General features: G+C 41.2%; 1 protein-coding gene and 1 long non-coding RNA gene across 21 annotated transcripts in view; one reads left to right on the forward strand and one right to left on the reverse strand.

Annotated features, from left to right (window-relative positions):
- The first annotated feature begins 994 nt into the window (after positions 1–994).
- On the forward strand, positions 995–24,944 carry LOC310699448. Its single transcript, XR_014522082.1, has 4 exons — positions 995–1,304; positions 16,615–16,786; positions 21,594–21,661; positions 24,806–24,944. It is a non-coding gene; the product is annotated as an uncharacterized lncRNA (long non-coding RNA).
- CACNA1G (calcium voltage-gated channel subunit alpha1 G) overlaps positions 23,713–27,385 on the reverse strand; it is a 331,728-nt gene continuing 328,055 nt past the window's right edge. For all 20 annotated transcript variants that reach the window (XM_083487104.1, XM_083487100.1, XM_083487098.1 and 17 more), the window contains one exon: positions 23,713–25,172. In XM_083487104.1, the coding sequence (XP_083343230.1) occupies positions 24,309–25,172 (864 nt within the window). In that variant the 3' untranslated portion in view covers positions 23,713–24,308. The remainder of the gene's footprint in view (positions 25,173–27,385) is intronic.

Here is a 27,385-nt window from a genome sequence, read left to right on the forward strand (position 1 = left end):
CTGAAGAGCAAGCACATCAGTAAGCCTGAGAGAACACTACTTATTCTATATTTTGGACTATTTGTCGTACTATTCTAAAATGGTTACCTGCCTTGTGTGCCTTTGCCAAAAGATAGTATATACGACTGCAACAAACAAACAATCTCCCTCAAATAGAAAGATCATAATAACCCAAATGTGTCAATGGCGGCAAGCAGGAAGGAAAAAGAACAGGACATTTCAGTGTGAACTTGCTTGTTCCCTTCCCCACAGGCAATGAAGTGGACTGGACTAGCCTGCAATCATTTGTTAATACAGTGGTACCTCGGGTTAAGTACTTAATTCGTTCCGGAGGTCTGTTCTTAACCTGAAACTGTTCTTAACCTGAAGCACCACTTTAGCTAATGGGGCCTTCTGTTGCCGCCACGATTTCTGTTCTCATCCTGAAGCAAAGTTCTTAACCCGAGGTACTATTTCTAGGTTAGCGGAGTCTGTAACCTAAAGCGTATGTAACCTGAGGTACCACTGGAACATTCCGGGGGCCACCTACAAGCGCTGGATGGCAACAGAGACAAAAATGGGTGGAGAATAAGACTGACTCTTACCTTTGTATGTTAGTATGCTTTCTAGGAATAGAAAAGTCAGAGATTTGTACACCCCACATCTCCATCCTTGCAGATAAGAGGGATTATCTGTAGGGCAACCAGCCCCATATAACCAGCATGGTTGTGTCTAATTAGTGCCTAAAGCATGGATAGGCAAACTAAGGCCTGGGGGCCGGATTTGGCCCAATCACCTTCTAAATCCGGCCCGCAGACCATCCGGGAATCAGTGTGTTTTTACATGAGTAGAATGTGTCCTTTTATTGAAAATGCATCTCTGGGTTATTTGTGGGGCATAGGAATTTGTTAGCCCCCCCTAAAAAATATAGTCCGGCCCCCCACAAGGTCTGAGGGACAGTGGACCAGCCCCCTGCTTAAAAAGTTTGCTGACCCCTGGCCTAAAGGGTTAAAACCATAGAGTCAGCTGTACTGCCAGGCTTTGCCTTTGTCACTTCCCCTCACCTTGGGAGGAAATGGGTAGCCAAGCATTTTGTTTTTCTCACCCTACATGTGGACTTCATTATGTAAGGAGTTCTGAACTAATTATTCTATCCACATGGCTTTAACCAGCCTCTTTTGTTTCTGACCAGAATGGAGTCTGAAATTAGGATTTTTCTCTACCAGTAGTTTATAAATTTTTACCTTTTGTAACTCATCAACTGCCTGCCCATTTTTTCTGACTGCTATATGGAAAAGAACAAGAATCTGGCCTTTGGAGGGTTTGTAAGTAATCCATTTTATAACCGCCCAAATTATGTGGTCTATCTCTGTGCTAGGGAAATGTAAAAGTTTGGAAATAACTTTTAAAGGGGACATTTTAAAGGTTTTGCAACCTAAATCTCCATGCTCTTCTTTGTTGCATGTTTTGCAATGTTAAATCTCTGCTGGGGTTCTTTCCCCAAAGTGAACATGCCCCAAACTTGGGCCTTGGCTTCCAGGGCTAAGGGCAAGGGCAGATTACAGACTAGCGAGAGCATTTGAGGAGGGGGCAGTGCAGAACCAGTGAGGGGTGGGTGTGGTCCTCTGTCTGTGATTCCCAATAGTGGGGCCCCACTGGTGGTGTGTATGTAAATCACACCAGTTCCAATTCTAAGGCCTTGTACTAATGTCCCCAGAACTGCAAATCAGTAGACTTTTTTTGTTTGCTTCACTTGATCACTTACAGCTTCATCTGAATGTTGCATATTCTGTGCACGTTCTCATTTATGACTTTTGCGGAATGTGGCATTTATCAACAGTTCTGCTAATTCCTAATAGTCAATTAGTAGCAGGATATTGGACTTGTTCCCCTCGATGGAATTCAGGCTCTCATAAGATGCATGGTGTTGTCTCACTGTTCCAGTTTATATCAAAGCTTAATGCTCATTGTTTTCCTAATTGCGCTCTTTGCACTTGCTTGATATTATTCCATTTTATCTTCTGTGCTGACGATCATAGCTAGAGGACAAATGAAAACAGTAAGTTGTCATGTCAGGTTTCCACTTAATAGTTTGGCTACAATGGGACCGTAATTAAACCCCCCAATTTCAAATGTTCCAAAATTCCCAGCTTTCTCATGGTGCAAGACAGGATACAGTTCACATTATTAAACAATGGCCTCAGTAGCTATTTTGACCCACGTCTAGGCTGATAAATTTCATTATGTGATTAATAAACTTTAAACCACTTTAAGTAGCCAGGCATTTTGTTGACTGTTTTGCAGAGTATCTAAATTTTAAAAACTAAGAATGATGCATCTAATGGAGTGGACTGTAGCCCAAGAAATCTTATCCCTGAGCAAGGATTTGAACCCGTATCTCCCAGTTACTAGGCCACCATGCCACACTGGCTCTCCAGAACAACCTGGCTACACCTATATGGTGTCATTGTCATCTCCTGTGACCTAGCAACCTCACCAGGTCTAATGGGCACTAGCCGCAACTGATTCAAGCCATCTGTGTCTGTATCTAGCAAGAGCCTTAAGATGAAGTTTGTGAGGAAGTAGCAGACATCGAAATGAGGTTGTTTCAGGTGCTTTACAGCTGTCAGGTTGCACCCTGGCCTCCTGGGAAAAGCCACTTAATGACTGATCCCTTCTCTCTGCAAATACAACACCTGACTGTTATTCACTTCTGCCTGGAGGTAAGAGCACATGCAATTCAGCTGCAGTGATGGAGTATGGATAGGGATGAAGATCACAAGCAGGATTCAGTTTGGGGTTCCCAGTAGGTTTATAAAAAACACTCACAGATTACCAGTTTTCTCCTGACTACCATGATGAGCCCTTGTCAGTGTTCCAAATTTTCCTTGGTGTTCCTTCACTTGTATATATTTGTTCTTCTGCCTGTCATTTTGAATTATTGTAACTCTGTCTTTGGAGGTTTTGAATATTTCTGAATAATTCATTCTCTCTGCTTTCCCTGGGATGCCGCTCAGACTGCTATTAATCATACTGCATTATTTAGCTGTGAGGAACTTAGGTGCTCTCCCCTCCCCCTCCCCCCAATTGTGGTTTTTCTGTACTCCACAAAGCAGCAGGACTTCTAAAAAGCTTTGATCATGAAAAAAGGCTTCTTTATTTAGAGCAGAAATCCTATCCACACTTTTCTGGGAGTAGGTCCCATTGTGTTCAATGGGACTTATTTCTACTTAGGATGGCAGTCTTAAGATCTTTGTTTCTTAGTACATTTTGAGAGAATGTGTAAGTCATTGATTGGGATGTGTTTTGATTCCAGGAAGTCATCTGAGGTTAAATCAAATCTGAGAAGTCTAGAATTTTCGGCACATACAGAGCAAAATCTTCCACAGGTGTGTGTGCAGAACTAAAAATGCACACATTCTTCTCAATGTCCAAATTCTTCAGTAATTTGTCTCTCCTTAAATTTATTTCATATATTTGGACTGGAGAAATTAGTAGAGATTCACAGCAGGCCCTGAAAAAGTAGAGGCAGGTGCAGAAAGGATGAAAATACGGGACATATTATGAGGGAGGCAATATTAAAGGGTGCATCGTCACATAGTGGAGAAGAAGTAAGCGAAAAGTGCAAGAGACTTGTTTGCTTTTTGCTCTGAGAAAACCCCACTCGGATTTTTGTGTGACAACCTACACTACACCTTCTCCATGAAAAATCATGAGGGCAAGAGATAATACTCTTTTCCTTAATAAAAACAAACTTATTTGTCTCAAATTGATTGCAGGTATCCTCTGCATGTGGTTGTGCTACTATCAACCCCATGGGAAATGAATCTGCCTTAAACCAAGGCTGATTACCCAGGATATAGAGATGGCAGAGAGCTCTGCCCCAGCAGGAATTCAGACTGGAAACCAGAATTCTAGGACAATGAGCAGAGTGGACTTAGGGTTTGGGCCTGGACTATTCCAGAAACTACCACATTTTTAGCTCTATAAGACGCAGCCAACCATAAGTCGCACCTAGTTTTTAGAGGAGGTAAACAAGAAACAAGAAAGCAACGCAAAGCCTCTTGAGCGAAGAGGGAGGAGCGCTCCCGCTGCGCTCAAGAGGCTTTGCGTGGCTATCCCCGAAGCCAGAAGAGCAAGAGGGATCGCTGCACACTAATCCCTCTTGCTCTTTTGGCTTCAGCGATAGCTGTGCAGCCTGCATTCGCTCCATAAGACGCACACACATTTCCCTGTACTTTTTAGGAGGGGAAAAGTGCGTCTTATAGAGTGAAAAATACGGTATTTGATGAAAAGGGGACTTGACTATAATATGTCTTTCCAGCACCACTGCTACATTCCTGGTGCAATCCTATGCAGACTCAGAAGACTCATAGAGTTCAATGGGGCTTGCCATCTTTTGTACAGTGGTACCTTGGGTTACAGACGCTTCAGGTTACAGACTCCGCTAACCCAGAAATAGTAGTTCGGGTTAAGAACTTTGCTTCAGGATGAGAACAGAAATCGTGTGGCGGCAGCAGGAGGCCCCATTACCTAAAGTGGTCTTCAGGTTAAGAACAGTTTCAGGTTAAGAATGGACCTCCAGAAGTATAAAGTTCTTAACCCAAGGTACCACTGTATTTCCATTGCATGAAATGAATGTTCCATAAACTATCAACCACCGCCTAGTGGTGGACTTTGGTGCCCTGTGCTACACTAAACTTTGGCACGTGCGCCCCTGCGCTTCATTCTATAGTATTGTTGTGATGCCCAGTGTGGCCAAACCAGTTGCACTTCCCTAAAACTGCCTCTCCACCACCCCCTTTCTGTGGCTTTAGAAGTAGTTGCAAGCAAGGAGAAAGCAGGGGCCTGGCTGAACAAATCTCTGAATACTTGTAAGGTCTCAGTGTCACTTGATGGATTAATTGCTTGCTTGTTGTAACTGTCTTAAGAGGTTAATTAAACTCACAGCAGGTGTTAACATACCTCTGGCCATAGGAGGTCTTGCTTCTGTGAAGGGAGATTAATTGGATGAATGAACAATTGTAAGTCAATGGAGCGTATCCCTTCTGCTGACTTGAGGGGTTTCCTTCATTTCAGCTGTGGAAGTCATCCAAGCTGCCTTTCCTCAGCTCATGTAGGCCTAGCAGGATGGGTTTATCACTTCCCCCCCCCAATGGGACAGCCAATGTTAATCCTTTCCCCCGCTTAATAGCAAAATGGCAACCTGCAAGAATATTGCACTGAATGCAGTATCCCTGCAACATAAGGCACAATCATTAACACATACCCTCCAGCCTTTCTCCAATGAAAATTGGGACATCCCATTCCATAATGACCATTTTACTATTTATACCCCACACATCTTACTGGGTTTCCCCAGCCACTCTAGGCAGCTTGCAGCGTATATAAAAACATAATAAAACATTAGTTTTATTTTTTTAAACTTCCCTATACAGGATTGCCTTCAGACGGCTCCATCATTTCTCCAATGAAAATAGGGACATCCTAAGGAAAAATGGGGCATTCCCGGATCAAATTAGAAGCCAGGATGGCTTCTCTAAATCAGGGATGCCCCTGGAAAAAAGGGGAACTTGGAGGGTCTGCAAACAGCTGGAGTGAAGATAGTGATAGTATTTTAAACAGCTCCCTGGAGGGTCTTCATCAGTAGCATTAACCAAACATTACAAATTCATACAATGCTAGAACTTGTGGACAACCAATGAAATTGAATGTTGGAAGATTTAGGACAGGTAAAAGAAAGTACTTCTTCACACAGAGCAAATTCCATAGTTTAACTATGCACTTACAGGAGGCAGTGGTGGCAACCAACCTTTAGATGGCTTTAAAAGAGGATTTGGACCAATTCATGGAGGGAGAGGGCTATTGATGGCTACTAGCTGTGATGGCAATGCTCTGCCTACACAGTTGGAGGCAGCAATGGTTCTGAATACCAGTTGCTGGAAGCCACAGAAAGGGAGAGTACTCTTATGCTCGAATCCTGCTTGTGGGTTTTTCTCACAGGCACCTGGTTAGTCTTCTGGTCTTAATTTACAGCATAAAATATATATCAGTAAGACAACACTGATACGGGCTTGCCTACCTCCATACGATACAGCTATATTTTTGAAGAGTGCATTTATAACACAGCGATACTTAATGAAGGATGCATTTATAAACAAATGTGAGTTAATGCACATTAGTTTATAAATGCACCCTTCGTTAATGTGGTTTAACCTTTATGTTGAAACAAATATTTACTTGGAAATTATATTTTTTTACTGGAACATTTGCAGCTATTTCAAAACATGGCAACTTCCCTTTCATAGTTGTAAATTGGAAGAAGAGAAATAGAAGACATTGGAAAATTAACACACTTACTTGAGCACACTCAAATCGCTACGTGAATTCTCTTCCAGTAGACATTCAGCTGGTGTCCTCACTGTTAACCTTCAAAGGACATAATGGTAGGGTTGTCCCTAAGCACACTGAGGGCCAATGGTAGATACAGTTCTCTTGAATACCATGGGTAGTCAAAATTGGTGCTGAGGTTTCCTGCATGGATGTGCAGGCTAATGAGAAAACCACTGGGTGGCCCAGTGGCACTCACAGAAGAGCTTTAGGTATCTTATATAGTGGGACTCAATTTGAAGTACACATTCATGGGATCAGGCTCCGAGTCCCACAGTTTGCTTAGGGCATCTATTTCTAAATAGGATCATGTGAAATACGAGGTTTAAAGAGTTTGGCCCCAAAATACGTTATTCTAATCTTCCTCTCATACTCCCTCCAACAATATTCCAGATAACCAATTTATGTGGTGTTAACTCTTTTCAGACTACTTTTTAGAAGAGCTTGAATAATCTTATCTACATTGTGGCAGTACAAAGCAATGAAAACACAATAAGTAATTAAACAGGTTTTTTTAAATAATTAAAAAAAACCTCTTTCATTCTCCCTGCTGTAGCTCCAGGGGGACTTTTGTTATATTATGCAGTGTACGAAGTTAGTTAGCAAAAGATAATCCATTCAGGCCCTTTGAACGCTTGCCAATTATAGCACACATTGACTTTCAGCAATAATACAATAAAAGAGCAGAGGAGCTGCAGGATTACATATTTAATTTACTTTAAACACATCCAAAAGGAATGAATTTTAAAACATTTTATCCAGTTCTAAAGTAACTTAAATGTCCATGAATCTCAAATGTCAGAGCACTAGAAGGTCAGGGGCTTTAAATAAAAGGAGTCAATACAGCAAAGGGAAGCATTATGCCACACTACAAATTCATGCAAATCTAGGAAATAGGAAGTTTGGCATTTTCAAAGAGCCCATCAAAACCACAGCCCAGCCCATCCCTTGTTGCTAGTTACAGGCTGAATATTGTTGCCCTCTAGTGACCAGCATGTTCTTCAGCTGATTGCTCCGCTTTGTGTTTGCCTCATCACCTCTATATGCAGTTTGATGCAAGAGGTGTCATTTTTGTCAGTTCAGAAAATAATATATAACTGGAACGTTAGGGTAGAAAAGAGATATACACGGAGACCCTCCCCTAGTGTAGCAGACCAAGGCTACATTCCCAAGGATACTTGCTATCACAGCTGGGAGACCAGAGGCAAATAAAGCTTTTCAGAAGTAGGTGGATGGAGGTGAAATAAGGCAGGGATGAACTCCCTTGGTCCCTGGTGTGACTCTGTTGAGCTTCTAGCTGCTTTCTGGCCATCTGCAGCAGTAGGTGGGGTTGCCATATGTCCTGATTTCCCTGGACATATCTGGAATACTGTAGTCGGCAGCAGTGTCCGTGCGGACATCAGGGAAATGTCTGTGAAAATATCGACATATGGCATCCCATGTTGACAGTGGCGTTTTTGCTGTTTTAAAAAATAGCTAAAAACAATATGGTAGGTTAGTACTCTAGTGGAAGCTTTCACATGGGTCAAAGTGTAAGAGAAAGGCTTCCAGATTCTGACAGCCACAGTTCCTGGCCTGAGACTTCCCCAGCATATTACAACTTATCAAAAAATAAGTTCCTTTGGGTTCAATAGCATTCGGTATATACCTTTAGGGTCAGCCTGTTCATAATTTAACTCTGGATGATTTCATTCCTTTACAATTGGCCTTGGGGTGCCAACTTGAATAAAATATTGTGGGGGTGGGTAGGTAGGTCCCACCCTGCTTAATCGATCACGTGACACAGTGCACACACACTGTTTGAATGGGAATGCCCATCAACTTTGTGGGGACCCAGCCCCCTAAAATATTCTATTGTTGGGGCTCCTGTGATTGGCCTAGTTTATTCCTGTAGCAAATGTTTGGATTTGCTGACTTTGAGATATTTTGATAAGGGCTGAGAAGGTGAAAAGGAAGGAAAGGAAACCTAGGAAATATGCTTATTTCCCCATGCAGCTCACTTCATCCCTGTCCATTGTCCATGCTGGTTCCTTCATTTCAGTGGGGCCAAAGTAGACCCTGGTGATACGGGAATTCCATGTTTTGATTTAGGTAAGAGATTTGGGATTGTTTCCCAAAAGAATGGCTTCAGTCAAGATGTCAAAAGCATGCCCAGAACAGATACATTGTTTACTGTACTAAATTAATGGGCCAGAGCACAGTAGCTAATATCCAGTACAGACTTTAGCTAGTCATTCACTTTCTTGCTAATATGGCAATCTCCCTGGCACCTGTTAAAAGAAAAGCCACATTGCAATTTATGCACTAATGTGTAAACACAAGCAGGATATCAAACATTTTGAACAATTTTTGGAATTTCCTACTGTGATTTCAGGTTCCAGGGTGCCAGTTCAGCAGAACAAAGGTATATTCTCTGAACCTGCACTTTACTACCATTGGACTAAAGCAGGGGTCAGCAAACCTTTTCAGCAGGGGCCAGTCCACTGTCCCTCAGATCTTGTGGGGGGCTGGACTATATTTTTTGGGAGGAAATGAACACATTCCTATGCCCCACAAACAACCCAGAGATGCATTTTAAATAAAAGCACACATTCTGCTCATGTAAAAACACGCTGATTCCTGGACTGTCAGCAGATTGGATTTCAAAGGCGATTGGGCCGGATCCAGCCCCCAGGCCTTAGTTTGCCTACCCATGGACTAATGGCCATGAAGCCTTAATGTGAACGATTTTAAAGAATGCTATTTATTTTCTTTCATTTTTAATTTCACAGTTTTATACACTGCTTAATTGTAATAAAACCTCTTAAGTGGATTTTTTTAAATTAAAAAAACCATTAAAATTGTTAGTAATAAAACAGTTGTGTCAAAACATTCAACAGATATTGAAGTCAATGGTAAGAGATTAAGACATGTCAGCATTCTGGTTAGGCACTGAAAATATAGGGTTACCGATAAAAACCAGTACACCCCAAAAGTTGAACCTTTTAAAAGAAGACCCTAAAATTGTTGAGCCAAAAATGATTTTTTCCATTGACTTAACTAAGATCCAGGACAAAGTGCTGCCTTTTGGATATTCCCCCAGACGTTTTGGAAATCACAGTAATGTAAAGGAAAATCTGGGCGAATGGCGGCTTTGTGAAAATATTACTGTGGAGATGCCTGCCTGGTGTCAATAGGTGAGGAGTTCTAAAGTGTAGATGCTAGGAGATTGATTTCTTATAAGTGCAGAATGATTATTATGTTGCACCAGTTCTGCAGATTGAAGTGGTGGAGTCATCTTAAAGGGCAATCCCACAAGTAAATTGGTCCAAGCTTTGCACACTAATAGCAACACCTTGAACTTGGTTCAGTAACAAATTGGTAGCCAATGTAGGTCTCTGAGCACAGGTATTGTATGCTGACAGGTTCTCACTCCCATTAGCAACCATGCCGCAGTATTCTGCACTAACTGCAGTTTGTGGATTATGTGCAAGGGATCAAATGATGGCCACTCATATTTCCCATAGTTTTTTTATTTACTTAATAGCTACCACCATTTCCTCAATGTGCTCTGCTGACTGTGGCTAGGCAGGCTACATACCATTCACTAAAGTCCCTATTCCTTAGCCAGTTGTTCTTTCCTTCCTTCAACCAGTGACCTTTCAGACTTCCAAACCATTAGTACCCCTTCCCCATGGGTGGGTAGCCTGTGACCAACCAATCTCGTTTTATGTAGCTTGGTAAAGGTAAAGGGACCCCTGACCATTAGGTCCAGTCGTGAACGACTCTGGGGTTGCGGCGCTCATCTTGCTTTATTGGCCGAGGGAGCCGATGTACAGCTTCTGGGTCATGTAGCCAGCATGACTAAGCTGCTTCTGATGAACCAGAGCAGCGCACGGAAACTCCGTTTACCTTCCCCATTTATCTACTTGCACTTTGACGTGCTTTCGGATTGCTAGGTTGGCAGGAGCTGGGACCGAGCAACAGGAGCTCAACCTGTTGTGGGGATTCGAATCGCCAACCTTCTGATCGGCAAGCCCTAGGCTCAGTGGTTTAGACCACAGCACCACCCTCATTTTATGTAGCCCTCATTTTATGTAGCCCCAGATGCCTCCAAAAGCTGCCTGAATATTCAGTACTATCAGACGTTTCCTCTTTATATTTTCTGTGCTTTAAAAATTGCCCCCCCCCCCGTGTAGTTTCAGGGCAATCCTAAGGGACTGTTATTTGTTCAATAAAAATAAACGGATTGGTTTAAAACTGTTTTCTGGGTTGTATGGCTTCGGGTAGACTTTTCATATCTAGATCTGGATCTGGATCTAGATCTGGATCTAGAGCTAGTATGCAGACCCTGACAGATTATTCCTAAAAGAAGGAGACCTTTGGCAGAAGAAAGGTTGGCCACCTTTGCCCCCACAACCTCATTCAGGTGGGGAAATTTTCTACTGCTAGATTTTTCTACTGAACAGTTTCCATTTCTAGAAATATATTTTAATAAAAAATAAAGAATACAAAGCCGACACCCACAGTAACATTAGTGTGCTTGTTTCCTTTCTGTTTTGTTTACAATACCACCTATGTCCAGGGTGCTTTACAAAGAATGGTTGGACAGGTTTCTGCCCCAAGAGGCATACAGTCTAAAAGTTGACACAAGGGAATTGAAGGAAGGGGAAGGAAATGGAAGCAGAGATTAAACAGGCGAAGAATACATGATGATTACAATGACATGTCTTTAGTTTAGTTACAGTAGAGGTTACTGAATCTGAGAGGTTACTCCAAAGGCTAATTATGGGTACAGTCCAACTAAGACAGGACAATTGGCATGAATACAATACAACTTTGATATTAGATATGACTGGTAATTAATTTTCCCTGCTGACTCTTCCTGTGAAGCACATGTATATAAATAGCTCTTCAGACATGTGCCAAACTTTTCCGGAAAATCTACACCACTTCCTTCTCAGTCCTCATTCAGCTGGGCTTTCTGCCCATCACCCACCATACCTACCTTTTCTTCCCACCCAGTCCTGCCAACAGTACACAGACTCTTCATATCCCCAGCCAAATGGAACTTTCATTGCTGCCATAAAAGATGCTGCTTTTGTTACAGTAGATTCTGATGCATCACCTTGAGGCGTTGGAATGTTCAGGAACATTATTTTGACCTCACAAAAGAGAGAGAAAAGAAAACAACAAAGACTGATGGAAGCAAGACAAGCACTGCTGGCATAGAATTACTTGACTGTCCTTTTTGCAACCCTTTCCTTCAACTCATATAAACATTCTTAATTTGTTTAAGAACTTTTATTTGATATTTGGTACTTTAAGTTGGCTACCTTGAAGTCTTTTTGAGGAGAGGGGGAATAAAAATGATAAAAATGATTTTAATAAAATAAAAGATGGGATTTCACAAATGTCTATGCCCACTCACTTGGAAGCTTTTGAATGCAACAGGAGATTTTGCTCTGAGTAAACAAGCAATGGCTGCACAACCAGTAATTCTCCAGCATCTGTTTCTCAAAGATTCCATAATAATATAACATCAACTCAACTGGTTGGTCCATAGACCTTATTGCTGCAGCTGCCAAAAGGACCTTAGCACACTTTAGATTTTTCTCTATAAAAGCCTTGAATGTGAGCAAATGCTGTGCCAACTTTTTTCTTTCCTTCTTTTTAAATTTTACATCCATGTGATTAAATATCAGAGAGTGTCTAAGATTAAATGGGCAGTTTACTCCTACACATCTCCCTCCGCCCCCCTGCTAGAAATCACACAGTTTTGCATCATCCTACAGCCCCCAACATTTGGGTTATCTGGAAATTAAGAAATATTGTTCAATTATCCATGCAAGAAGAGTATTTGGGGAAACAGAAAAGCAACGCGTCATTAAATCAGTGGACAAAACAGCTGCAGATACAAGTGCAGTGAATAGTGAATGCAGGCGCCACAAGACGCACTCAAATACAAGTGCGCACCAATTATGCCAAACGTGTCTTATTACAGTGAAGTGTTTCTGGAGAAAGGAAGGAGGTACGCTCTGAAGGGTTCTGTTCAAATTGCATGCAACGGTTAAGGCTTGTCTCAATCACCGACAAGGCTGTAATTATCAGAATAACGCAACCAATATTTTTGCACTTGTGGAGCACTTCAGCTTCCCCACAAAGAACTGTAATTAGCCAGCAGATGGCGCCAGAGATGGAGAGCAACCTACTCTGAAAAGGGCCAGAGAGAGGCAAGATGCAGAGGGTTCCGTAGTAATAGCTTGTGCTGGTGACTGAGCTAAAAAGAAAAGGCATTTAAAAACAAAAAACAATAAAACATGCATGATCCCAGGGAGCAGGAACTGTAGGGAAGCAGGGGGACAGAGGTCTATGGGGTCAATCTACTAGGCTGGGGGCAATCTTGAGTGTGAAGTTGTTATGGAGCAATGTTGCCTGAATGTGTTGCACGTGTTGGCTCCACACACACCACTGAACAAATGCTAATTTAAATTTGGAGGGGGGGGGGAGGGAAGGGGTAGTGTTTGTCAGAGGTGCTGGATTTATGAGATAAGAACTCTCTTGTTATTGTGTTTGTGCCCATCCTTTAATAGACTGATATACTTACCGGTTTGTCCTTCCCTCTGAGGCTTAAACAGCCACTTCCAAAGTCCGTGCCAGATTCTGAATCTGGCCATCTGCTTCCTTGTGGGAAAATGCTGAGGGCTGTACTCAGGGTAGGGGGGCAGGCAGATCACCCTCATAGCTACTACAGTATTTGCATGAGGAGAAAACACCCCACTGGAGAGTCTCACACAATTACTGCTTTACCTGCAGTTACCGCTTCTGCTTTACTTTGCTTTGACCACTCTGAAATGTTGTGTAAGTGAATAATAATAATAATAATAATAATAATAATAATAATAATAATAATAAATTAATTAATTAGACTGTGCTGGAACCATGCTATCTTTGACTTAGGGGTTGAAGCCATGAAAGCCAGAGTTTGCCTAGACAGGCAGTCCCCACACTGTCCAATGACTCCAGGGCAGGTTTATCTATCCTTGCAAAATGGTGCATCTGAACAGGACTAGCATTTTGTTTTCTGTATGAACTATATCTGCCTCTCGTCAGAACAGTTAAAATAAAAGCAACCCCCCCCTCTCTGTCTCTCGGAACAATGCTTCAAAAGGCTTTTCATTTTTTGCAGACCTGCCTTGACACTACAATAAAAATGAAAGGCACTGTCAAACCCTTCAAGTTTCCCTATTTTCCAGGGAGGTCCCTGATTTAGAGAAGCCGCCCAGCTTTCTGATCTGATCCTAGAATGCCCCACATTTCCTTAGGATGTCCTTATTTTCACTTGAGAAATGTTGGAGGGTATGGAGTTATCTGACCCCTGAGCTGTTTGAAGGCAATCCTGTATAGAGAAGTTTTTTAAAAAATGTTTAATGTTTTATTATGTTCTTGTATATGTTGGAAGCTGCCTAGAGTGGCTGGGGAAACCCAGTAAGATGTGTGGGGTATAAGTAGTTATGGAATGGGATGTTACTATTTTCATCGGAGAAATGTTGGAGACTATGCACGGTTTGGAAATACAAATTGATGAAAGGGTAGAACTGCAACAGGAAAAGTGCTGTGCAACAGCAGACGAAGGCCAACTTAGGAGCTGCGCCATGTGAATAGCTCCAGATATCACAAACGTTTCTTAACCATTAACAGAATGTAAGCCTTGAAACACACTGGGTTTTCATACTTTACGCCAGAAAAATGCCCCTCATCCTGACTGATGGGTGTGTGTGCAAGGCAACCAGATTATCACAGGACCCTTGTATGTATATTCTCATTTGCTCTGTACAAAGACACAGTACACCTTCATGGCTCCCAGTTACTGGAGGCCAATCTGCTGCCCCATATACATTTTACCTGGACTGCAATTTTGGCAGCATTTTTTTTTTTACCTCAAATGACAGCCTTATGTGGGAGAATAATGAAAGCAATACCAATAATAAATAATAATAAATAAAATAATAAAGCAATACATTCATTAGGAGAAGTTGACCCTGGTGTCCTATGTAGCAGCATGTCTTTCTTTTGTTTCTGTGGGAAATGGCAGTTGGGGGTTCCTAGCTAGATGGATTCAGCCCTTGCTGAACTGGTTATTTTATGTTAGTGTTTAATGGAATTAAACAGCAACTCTTAACTAAGCAAGCGCTGAAGATAAGCTTATACAGCACGATTACTTCAGTACCGGTAGTGTTTCTGCCTTATACTGTATTGCCTTGTCTTTCTTTATATAATTTAGTAAAATATAATAATTATACCCTGTAGATGGCAGCAATGTAACCTACATTCTTGCTGGGAAAGGAAGATCTGCCCGCCCCCACAATAATTTTGTAACATTTGGACCTACCACTGGCTACTGAAATGGATGGTAGTGTTCAGGTGGGAAGGCCCCATATGGTTCTACTGTTTGTATATTTACCACACGTGTGTTATGGCCCCCTGGTACATGGGCTCACATTTACTTGCTTAGTGTGCGAAGAGGTCCTCAAGGCACAACTTAGAGGGAAAACTCACCAGGAGTGTGTAGCACTGTGTGGCCCTTGAATTACAAGGCAAATCAGGGTGATTGGGGGAAGGCTCTCGCGTTTTTGAGTTGAATTGTGCTGTTGACAAGGCATCTTGGGGTAGATCAGGGACTCCCTAAGTTCCTGAGTCACTTCCTTGGCTATCCAAAAAATATGCTTAGAGATTTTTTTTCCTTCTGAGAAACGAAACTAAGCTGATGGGAGAAACACCCTGAGTTTGAACAGGGAGGGTATAGATAGGGGGGGATCTTTAATTTTGACAGACAGGTCTAGATTTTAATCACATTTCCCCTGGGTATTCCACTCCGAAGAATTTGGTGGAGAGGTTAAAAGCTGTTTGTTTTGCACATTAATCTATACTTTCTCCTATGGAAATCAATGGAGAGATCTACCTTTTCCAGGGAGAAGAGGCTGTAGCTCTCAAAATCTATGATGTGGGGAGAAGCCGACCCCCACCAATGACCTCTGAGGCAGCAGCATATTTGCTGGATTTGAGTTCATGCATGTGTGTGTGACATTTTAAAGAGCAGCTTTAAAACAGATCAGGCTGCTTCTCAAAGCTTCTGACATAGATGGAAGTCAAATTGTATGTAACGTTTATCAGTTTCAGTGCAGTACTGCATGATAATGTGTGCATGCAGCTTAAAATAATAATTTTATTTGCAAAGGATACGTTTTATTTGTCAAATAATTTTGAAGAGAAATATAAAAGTGTACACGCAGCTTATGATGCCATTAAAATGTGCTGATGGTTATTTTTCTGAATATGAAGAGCTATACAAGTTTATTTTTTTCTGTTCTGCTGAACAGGGTGGTTTGTCTAATTCATAGCCTTTTTTTGAATCTGACCCTTCGCAGCACCCTATACTCACTTTCCTGGGAGTAAAATTGTAATCCTAATACCATTTACCTGGAAGTGAACCCTACTGAATTCAATAGGACTTGCTTTTTAGCAGACATGGTTAGGATTGTTCTGTAAACCAATGGGACTTATTTTTGAGTAGATACAGGATTATCTCTCTCTTCCCATCCAATGCTATTTTAAAAGCAATTCGGCAGTGCTTTCTTGGGTGCCACTGCTGTTGTCTGGCAGATTGTGGGGACGGATGGGGCAAACATAAGTTCCTTCTCTGGAGGGAGGAAGGGGAACTGGCCTGCTCACTCAGTTGCCGTGGAGGCAAGGGGCACAGGTGCTTAGGGGATTCAGTTGACAGTTACTTCCTGGAAACATGGGGATGGTCCCTGAAGGAGGGTCCTTCACCTGATGACCAGGGAAGATTCTTGCTCTCTAGCTGTACTGTGTCGTTTTTCAACCTGTACGGTACATTGCACTGTCAGAACACCTGACACACAAACAGAGAGCCCTTAATGGTTCATCAGAAACAGACATTTATTCAAGTTTTCCTTCTATGTTAACTCGTCTGCAGAGCCCACTAAAACCCCTGCTCCACAGATAAATATGTGGAGAGAGGCTCTGCTGAGAACAAAATTGACTCACCTTTTTCTTCTTTTATGTGATAATTGTATGTGTCATTGCACTCTCAGTTGTCTCCCAGGTTTCCCCTCCCCTCTGTTTTCTCATTTCATGTTATTTTTCTATTTTTATTGTTACATTCGTTATTCATTCTGCATTTTGTATGTGTTTATGTCAATAACAATTCTTTATGAATAATAATAATATCCTTTTTTTTTTAAGGCCATAGCATTTTTCATCAGCCAAAGGCGCCAGGCGAGCCTCCCCAGGGAGAGCCTTCCACAAATGGGGAGCCACTGCAGAAAAGGCCCCGCTCTCGTGTTGCTGCCCACCAGACAACGCACAGCAATGATTCAAACCTACATTGCAAAAAAATAAACATCCGCTCCTGCGGGTAAGTGTTCCTTTAAGTTGGCATGCAGAAAGATCAATTGAGACGTAGTGGCACAGGTTTCACCACAGCTCTGTACTCCACGAGCAACATTCACGACCAAAATAGTTCTAATTATTATTTGTCACAGTACATTAACAAAACACCAGACAGAGATTCTGTGGGAGTTTCAGTGCATCATAGGAACCCCTTGCTGTTGACAGTAAAGAAATGTTTGGATCGTTGAAGCCGACTGCCCGTGTTTGTACAAATTGATGTGCATTATTTGTAGACTGACACTGATCATGCCTAGCGTTGATAATGGATATGTGCTGTTTGCATATACAGATCAAATAACTAAGAATAAAAGAATCAGGGTTCATGCCTTTTCTTTTCAAAAGCTTTTAATAGTACACATTTGTTTTTGTCATTTGTAAAGATTTACACTCATAAAAAAACATTTTAACCCAGTATTCCCCAATAGTACCATCTTTTGTTGCCCTCACCAAACACCCAATTTTAGGTCTCTATACCTGATACAGTTTAACAATATATTATCTATTAAATACAAAGTTCTAAAATAGTTACTAGGTTGTTAATGGACATTGGTACCGCAGCTACTCTAGTAATTTTTGTGAAAGATTCTATGTGGGTTATTATAGTCAGTGAGGCATTGAGGGGAAACTGAGGCATACTTTACAATTATAAACCCCCCTTTCCTGTCCAAAACCAGATTTTCTGTTGAGTGCAATTTACAGAAGCCAAAAACATTGTATCTTCTTCCAAATTATCTACAGTTTAAATAACCTGTAATCTACCTAAAAGTTATAGAAATACCATGTGCAATGTTTGCAAGTATGGAATTTACATTTTTCTTTTTCCTCCCTCAGACATGGTAGCAAGTGTTTGCCCTCATAATATACACTGGCAAAAGCAGAATACTCTCTTCCTACCAGTATACAGTAAATCCACAATATTAAAGTGCTGGTGTGCTTTAAAACAAACTGGATAGCATTTCTCGTTTGGGTTTACTAGGGGCAATATGCTTTAAATTAGTATGTTTTAAAATAACAACAACAACCTAAGAACTTAGAACTGCAGCATCAAAGAATAGGAAAGATCCCGTTCTAAACATACTCAGATGCACCAGAGTCCCAGTGAAGTCAATAGGAATCACATACATATAAATGGCAAATTCACATAACTGTCCCCACCCTCTAATGACTGCAACTTGCAATCATTTGAAGCACCCATTACTTGTCAGTAAGGCTGTCAATAGAGTCAGAATTTTTATCTGATCAATAATGGACTTTAAAACAGATGGCGGATTAAATGTTCATAAATTAGCATGTTACAAAAACCTCATTAGTATAGCATTTTTCTTGCAAATAAAATTAATTTGTGACATGAAATCTTAGTTAGTTGCTCTCTAAGCTAACCTACTCGTTTTGTTCAAATGGAATTCTGCAACCAAGTTTTTGAAATAGACGTGTTTTTTTTAACATCTGCAGAGCCCCAAGAAACTTGATCCAGGTTGTGTGGGTCCCAGTGTGAGCTTTCATTTGCTGTTTACCTTGCTGTTACAGCGTGTTGTGTGCATGCACACACACACACACACATATGCTTAAACTGTGACTAAAATTATGCAACACATTCCCAGTGAGATATATTCAGAAAGCTCATTGAATTCAGTGGGACTTACTCAGTAGAAAGTGTGCTTTAGATCATAGCCTTACTGTGTAATTCTTTACATGCCTACACTCAGGGTAAATGTGTAAAGGATTGCAGCCTTGGTTTACTAATGAAAAAAAACAGCCTTGGTTTACATTGAAAAAAAATGATTGAAGTTTTATAACCCTCGTCAGCCATTAACAAATCAGTGGAGAAAAGAGCCATGAATGTAGCTGAATTTATTTCGTGGGTGCATGCAATCCACATCCAAATGAATTCAGCAGGGGAAAAACCCTTAATGCCTGAGGTGCAGTCATTTCAATAATAGCTGCTGAAATGAATGATAGTTGGGCAAGAGCAGGTTGCTTGTGTAGTGCATCTACTATGAAATTGTCAAGCGATTGGCCTCTTCGAAATGTGTTTAGAACTGGGAGCTAAAATTAAGTTCTCAAATCCTTACCCTTGATATTGGAAAAACAGGTAAAAACATGTATCTCAAAACGTATCAGCTCTGGTCTCAAAAACCTCAGACTAAAATGCCAGAACTTAGGCCTCTTCTATTTCCAAGATGCTTGGCAGGCTTGACAATTGCTCTAGAGATTTCTACAAAAATATATATTAAAAAAATCAGCATAACCATTCTACAGAATTTGTGTATTTCTCTTTAGTACCTTTTTGTTTTCTTAAAAAAAGTCAAATTATATATATATTTCAAAAAAGCCCATCCCAAAGGTATTTAAAATTCTTCGAAGATTATTGCACATGCTTTAGTACTGTAATTGGATTTTCAAAAGGGCAACTAGAAAATATTTGTATCACAAAGTAGTTTACATGCATTATTTTCCTGAATGCATTAGGTTACAGTAAGTTTTGTATTGATCTTTTTATTGAATATGATTTTATGAAGCAAATCTTTGCTTTATTGATATGCACATGGAGTTTCTGAGTGGGAAAATCCCCAAGCGCTGAAAACAGAACATCTTTAAACATTTTTTTTTTAAGGATACTTGTTACAGTTATTGAGATTTCAGTGTACATTACATTTTGCACCACATTCCCCTCTGAAATATTGCACATTATGCTCTTTGTCTGTAGTCTTTGTAGATTTGATTGCAGCCAGATCAATACTGTACATTTTAACAATTGCTGAAATTGTGTACCATCATTTTATCGACACCTTGCTATTCCATTATCGGAATCCCTTTGCCAGGGGTGGGGAACCTGCAGCCCTTGGTGTTGTTGCACTCCAACTCCCATATTTCCTGACTAGTGACATGCTGAATGGGGCTGATGGGAAATATGGTTGAACAGCATCTGGAGGTCCCTCACCTCTGCTGTATGCAGATGTTTGAAGCTAAGCATAGTGAGAAGATCAAGACCATGTTCCTTTGCATGACTTACTTGTCTGTGTATTACTTTGCCATATTTACACTGTAGCCTATGCATGCAGAGGCCAATGAAAGTCACCCCTGCCTGCCATCCGTATGTTCTAATATTGGGTACATAGATTGTGAGGTTGGGAACGTCATGTGTTGGGTTCTATGTGTCTAGCCCCCTATGCACACAAGTTAGATAGATGAATATGCAAATGGCAGGGTTGCCTGTGTGTGGGAGTGGGAACAGAAAAAAGGAGCATGGTCCCTGATACATTGTCCTTGCATAGCTTTGAATATCTGCACAGGGCTTTGGTGAATGAGAAAAAACCTCAAAACCAAAGCAAAGGATTAAACGTATTTCCATCTTACTGTGCTGTCTTTTTATCCTGCCCTCCCCCCGTTAACCAGAGAAAATTACAATGGTAGACTGGTTTCTAAGAATTGCTCTAATTGTGGTAATATGGTCAGTAAGTCCAAAAATCATAACTTTTAGTTGATGAATTTGTTGAATTCAAAATTTCACATTCTATTTCAAACTCAATGGCTTGGAGAAACAAAAGCATTGGGGTGTTCAGGATATTGCACAAGCAGGGATGATACTGAACCAAGATTCTACTGGCTCAGAGAGCTACGTAGGATACCTGGGTGTTAATTCAGATATGTTTCAAAATTATACAACCTTACAGTGATTTATACCATCACTTGGTGACAAGGTCCACATGAAATGTGCTTTTAGGTAAGGGTGCAGTATGAGCTTGTCTAATCTAGTAATCATGCTAGTTCCAGTTTTATTCTATTTTATTTTCAATATTATTTTGGAATTTCAAGTATTCAAAATCTGAGTTACAAAATATTGTTTGTCTTTCCCTTTAATCAATCTTTAAATACAGTTCCAGGTTTAGACTGAATGTTTGATCAAATGAGGACCATAGGAATGCATGGCCTAGAATGTCTTTTAGCCTTAATTATCAGTGCAACAGTGTGTGTGTGTGTGTGTGCATTCTTGGACGCTGCAGAAGCACCACTAATTATGCCAGTGCAACCCTTGGGATCCTTGGAAATGATACATTTACAGTGGTACCTCTGGTTACAAACTTAATTCGTTCCAGAGGTCCGTTCTTAACCTGAGGTGCCACTTTAGCTAATGGGGCCTCCCACTGCCTCCGCCGCACCACCGCATGATTTCTGTTCTCATCCTGGGGCAAAGTTCTTAACCCGAGGTACTACTTCCAGGTTAGCGGAGTCTGTAACCCGAGGTACCACTATATTAACTCATTCTTTGTCTAGAGGGTGATGCTCTCTTCACCAATATATGTAACTGAATTGTGCGCCAAAGGCATAAGGAAGAACTAGCCCTCCCTACTCTTGTGATCATTTTGTCTAGTTAGACCAGTGCAAAGAACTGCTTTTAGTGGTGATTCCCCCCCCCCCCCCGGAATTGTGAGCTGCAGTAAAACATTTTTTTTAAAATCCACCCCTTTCTTCAACCCTTTTGCACTGTTTTAACTAGCCAAAGCTGTTTGGAGGATGAGCCAGTGTGTGTGGCGGCTTCAGGATTAAGCAGTTTGGTACCATCCAGGTTCCCTTCCCGCCCAGTAGTGAAACTCACAGGTAGCCATGGACAAATCACTCTCTTTCAGCCTAACCTACTTAAGGGAGTTGTTGCAAGCACAGAATGCACGGAAGCAGCAGTGGTTAAAAACAGGTTAACAAGAGACAACGTGACAGCAGAATCCATCTCTGTGTATATAAATCCTACAGAGAATGTATTATGCTTTTTACAGGCCCCATGACCGCCACCTGCTAACATATTGACTGATGAACAGGGAACAGGTGCACAGGCAACAGAAAGGTAGGAGAGACATTTTTATATATGTAAAATAACTGTACACATTAATTTCTGGAGTTCTTGGTTATAAGGGCAGTTTTTCTGGTTTATTTTTGGAATCATTATCAATTTCACTACCACTATAAAGAGAGTCCCCCCCCCCTCTTAAGGAAGAGGAGCATGGCAGCAATGCTGCAGAACCTAGAATTGCAAAGCAAAACATGTCCTCAATGGAGCCAATGCCAGTCTTGGTTTGGGCTCATATTAAGCCCACCATGTGAATGGAAAACTGTTTGGCTTTAGCATTCAGCATGTGGATGAAGACTGGGTTCTGCTAGACCAGTTTGGGTGATTTTATTTATCAAAATCAGTATACTACTGAACTGTAAATAAAACCCCCAAGCAGCTGACAATGAACAGAAAAGATCCATTAAAATCTGATGATTCCAGGTTTACATAGACCAAATGCCTGATCATTATGCTGAGAAAATTAGTCTGGGGTTGATCCTGTTAAGACTGGTGAGAGGCTAATACAATTTAAAAGCACTCCTAAGATGATCTTCCTGTTACTGCAGGAATTCTTTGCATTCTTTGAATTTACAGTCGTACCTTGGAAGTTGAACGGAATCCGTTCCGGAAGTCTGTTCGACTTTCAAAACGTATGAAAACCAAATCGCAGCTTCTGATTAGCTGCAGGAACCCGTGGAAGCCCTGTCGAACAATTGGCTTCCAAAAGAACGTTCGCAAACTGGAACACTCACTTCTGGTTTGTGCCATTCGGTAGCCAAAATGTCTGCGTTCCAAGGCTTTCGGGATCCAAGGTATGACTGTACTTTATGGGATACACCTGCAAACCTCAAATAGGTTCTTTTATATAGAAATGGTTCTGTCAGCCACTAAAAGAAATTGACATTTTAGGTTTATTTGTAGCACTGGAACCTTTTTACTTGCCCCTATCCTTGTGCCTTTAAAAGCAACCTGACACATAGATTGTTAGCAGCTTGCTAGTGTGGAGCTGTATGGCAAGAAAAGCTTTACCTGCTCAGCTTAGGTCAACCTTAATTTTCAACCAGCCAAATCACTGTCAGTTGTTAGCTTAAGCCCTTTCTTGGAAGCACGTTCCACTGAAACAAAGGGAACTTACTTCTGAGTAAATGTGTTTAGGATTGCAGTATAAATCTGAAAGAATTTAATTGTGCATTTAGCAACTGTATGGCTACCACTAGAGAAAGAGGGATTCTCAGGCAAGTTGTTTGTTCATGTTCCATTGCACCACAAATGTACAGTACTGAACAAGGACAAATGCAAATGATTTTCCAGACCCTTAATTTGATGTTTATGGCAGTCAGGGGTGAAATGTCTGATACCACAGAAAATAAAAAGAAACACTGCCGTTTGGCAGTGGGTAGCTGATGGCACTTTAAGGCAGGTGAAATGGATGGACTGTACAAGGTTGGATTGCTTTTGTAAGCAGCTGCTGCCACTGCTGGGTTTTGTTGTCCCACCAGAAGAAGGGGAGAATGATGAGACTTAGTAAAGCACCAGGGCCAGCCCAATACATTTTGGCACCTGAGGCTAACCACAAAGTGGTCTTCCCACCTCCTTACTAGGGAAGGCAGCGTGGGGAGTGAAGATTGACATCAGGAACGAAGGGCTGAAATAAAGATCTGCATCAGGATCTGCTGCCCCTGTTGATCTTGCCGCCCAAGGTGGTTGCCTCACCTTGCCTCATGGGTGGGCCGGCCCTGTAAAGCGCACATGATTGTCCTCTATGAGTACCAGATCATGACAGCCCTGCAGCATCACAACCTTTTCTCTGCCTTTAGGTCATACTCTGCATATTTAGGAAGGGCAATGGAAGAGGACAGAGGGCCTCACCTTAGGTGTTCACGCTCAGTATGATTTTAGGGATCACCAAAGTAAGCAACAGCAAATATCTGGCACATTAAACAGTCTTGTGTATTGCTAAGAGACTGCTGAATTCTCTCTATAAGAAACCTTCTTTCAAGTCTATCTGCTTATCCCATATGCTCTTCAGCTTGTGCACTTGCTTTTCTTCTACAGTGTAATAAAAATCATTTTGGATATTATTTTATTCTTTTTTTTAATGCCAATACAGTTGTAAAAAAAATATCCAAATGGCTATTTTCTACAGAAAATAGTTGAGGGGTCAGTGAGTGAAGTACATTATAATTGCAAATATTCTCATTTCTAGTTGACCATGGGACACATTTTCTCAGTAATGCACTAATGGCTACATTTTGTGCTTTGCAAAACGAAAAGAAAATAGGGGAGGATTAAATATGTATTTTTAAAGGTTAAAATATTCATTAAAAAAAACCAACACAATCTCAGGAATATTCTGAGATACATAAAACAGAAGAAAATAAACAATGTCTTTAAGCCACAAAATCCTGCAATACTAGGTTCAATTAATTTAATAAAATAGAATATACATATAGACTCTGAACAATGTATTGCTTTTACCCAAGCAGAACTTATGCTTAAGTAAGCGTGATATAGCTTAACCACTCTTAAAACCAGCTATCTCTTTAAACTTTCTTTGGATTTTTTTTTAAAGAAATCAGTGCCATTTTAGAATGGAAAGGTTTAATTTATTACATGAGGGAGAAAAGAAACATTTGGCACCAACAACGGAAAACAAACTAACTCAAGGGTCCGCATCTGTTTGATCAAAGGAAAAGCTAGGAAGAGTCAACAAGTCTTTCTTTGGGGTTGGAGTTAGTGACATACTGTCTGGAAGGGCCGGGTCCCCTGCGTCCACCGAATCCTTGGAATCCCAGGACGGGGCGCGTCTTCGCAAGCAAACGTCTGCACTGGCAGGCAGTGTGGCGCTGCGTGGCCCCCTCAGTAACAAACTCTGTTCATCAGGTGGGTCTATTGATATACACGGGGGACTCAGTTTTTTCTTCTGCCGCGTCCCTTGCAAGCCTTCCATTTCACTTAAGACCTGACTTATGAAGCCAGAAGAACTAGATGTGGAATGATGCTGAGGGCTGTTTTCCATGGAGCAAATCTCTATGGAATGTCTCCTTTGATCATCTAACCAGGATGATGGTTTTTTAAGAAGACCCTGTGTATCTACACTGTAGCACTTCTTCAGGTCCTTCAAAGTGACATTGCCACTGTTGCCTACATTTCTCTTAGGGGTCTCGGGCTGAACCACTGAAGAGGCACTCATGGCTGAACAAGTTCCCGAAGTAAAAGAGCTATTTATTTCTGATACTTCTTGGTCCGTCGGGTCTCCAGGCAGTTCTTGAAGGGAGTCTGTACAGGCACACAAATCCGGCACATGCATGGAAATGTTATACTGATTGCGGGAATGTTGCTGAGTATGAACGCTCGATCGCCCCCAGCCGGCTGAGTCTCTTGCTTCTGAGGGCGTCAGAGTGACAGACAGATCCTCAGTGGATGGAGCTGACAAATTTGGATCACAGAGCTCACTCACCTCGGCATGGATGTTCTCTCGGCTTTCTGAGCTATGGGTATCTGAGGAATCATTCCTTATTGCCATCTGTACGGAAGTGCCAAGGAATTGGAGGGGAAGAAACATAGAGGGAACAGGTCAGTATAGGCAATGCATAAGCATTAAGAGATCCTCCAAAGGTGACAATGGAAAACTCCAGTTTTGAATGCAGTAGAACCTCTAGCACCTAAATAAATTGCAGCCACCTGGTTAAATGTACTCTGGCAGCATCAGTGGTTATCTCCCAATTTCTCTCACACCACCACCACTGGTCACATTATCATCTAGGCACATGAAGTCCGGATTATACAGCTACCTCTCCAACTTATGATGTTATGCACTACTACATCCTTATTACCTACAGGTGCAAATTGTGCCGTTGTGAAACTGTCAGTCTGGGAAGGATAGCAGTGCAACATGCTGGGATCAAATATAGCTGTCTATAATTGAGCAGTAACCAAATATGACCCATCATTACAAATTAAAGGCAATGGATGATTTCAGTGTTTCTTTCCTAACTCAGATGGTGTAATGAGCAGGTATGAAAAACCACTTTTTTCAATAGCACTTGGGGAGTCATTGATTTTATGAGCTTGTTCCTGGGTTGAAATTATACTCATTCACTTCCCTCTTTTCTTGCATGCTTTACAACTGTGAAAGAACTGGCATTAGATCAGCCTCCATGGGCCCTTTGGATCAGAGCCAATTTGTTCTGGAGAAACACTGGGAAAACTAAATAGATCCTGAGATTTTATCCTTGAGAGTCCTGTTAGGCATCCCGGAACTTATGCATCATTGACTTCCAATAAGATATATAGTCCAGTACTCAATATACGCTGCCTTAATAAGGCTCTCTACTGCACCAGTTTGTGCTCTGTACTTAACTGTTTTTTCAAGCAACGTAACCAGACCTAGGAAAGGCCTTCTATGGCAAACTGTTCTACAGGCTTATATTGTGACACCTGAGACCAGGAGGGGACTTTACAAAAGCTACATTTAAAAACAAACAAACTGGTTTGTGTGTGTTGTTGTTTTTTAACCACACTTACAATAAGATAAAGGTCAGTGTTTGGCTCAGACAGACAAAGCAGTCACTTTTTTATTTCAACTGGGTTTGCTGTGTGTGCGTGTGTGTTTTATATTAAGTATGAAAGCGAGATTTGGGTGTACCAATACAAAGACAAGTGCCTTATTTCCTTAGATGAAATCAATGCTTAAATTATCAATACATCTCCAGTAGGGAATGGGAAATGGAGATGTGTCTTTTAGGACTGCAGGTAGTTTGCAGGGTGGGCAAAGATGTTTGGAGCTAAGTAGGAGATAGGGCTGGGTGATACCTGGTTTTCAACATCATGATATATCACACGCTAACCATTGTGATATACTGGTATATCATGATGTCAAGGTCCTGGGCTGTGGAGGGAGGGAGTGGGCAGGAGGATCAATCTCCTAGCTGGGCTGCCTGCCCTGGCGCACCCAGCGATTACTCTGGCATGTCCTTTCCAGTGAGGGACGGAGTGGGCAGGTGTAGTGATACCCCCTTCCTGGTGATCGCCCCTCACAGTGGCTGGACAGGAATGCTCTGTTTTCAAGCTCCCTTTGGCAATATATTGCCATTCTGAAACTGTTATCTCAATCTGAACTTCAAATCGGTTTCAGACAATTTATTTATATACTGCCCACCCCTAGTAGGAGGAGCTTGTTTGTGCTCCTGGTGGTGAATTTTCAGCGTTACGAGTGGTGGACTTTACTGTGAAATTTGTAACTGAGCTTCCAATGTATGCCCGGTGATGACATCACACATAGGAATATTAAGTCATTCCCCCATACTGGATGTATTAATTAATTGGGCATCTTATTTTACTATTAATTGCAAAGCAGTACACAGATGTATAGGCCCAACACCATATTCCTACTTGAACCTCAATATTCTCAACAGCTGTCATGGAAGAAAATTGAAATATTACAGGTTCTGATCTCATGTAAAGATGTAGGCAAGATCTATAGCAACCATGGTAATAGTGTTGAGAGAAACGATTGTATGTACAGTTTTGAATTTTAATTTGCAGAGCATTTGATAATACAAATGATTATTGATTTTGGTTATACTGTCAGGCATCTTTGGCTGTTGATAGTAATTATAATCCTTTTTTTTTTTTAAAAAAGGTCTGAGTTCACTGCCAGAAAACCAACTGCTAGGTTGATCCCTACTAAACATTTGATTAGCAGTAGAATGGGATTGTTTTACACCTTTGTTTTAG

Source organism: Podarcis liolepis, assembly GCF_965112155.1.
Source record: "Podarcis liolepis genome assembly, chromosome: 2".
In the NCBI taxonomy this organism is placed as follows: Eukaryota; Metazoa; Chordata; class Lepidosauria; order Squamata; family Lacertidae; genus Podarcis; species Podarcis liolepis.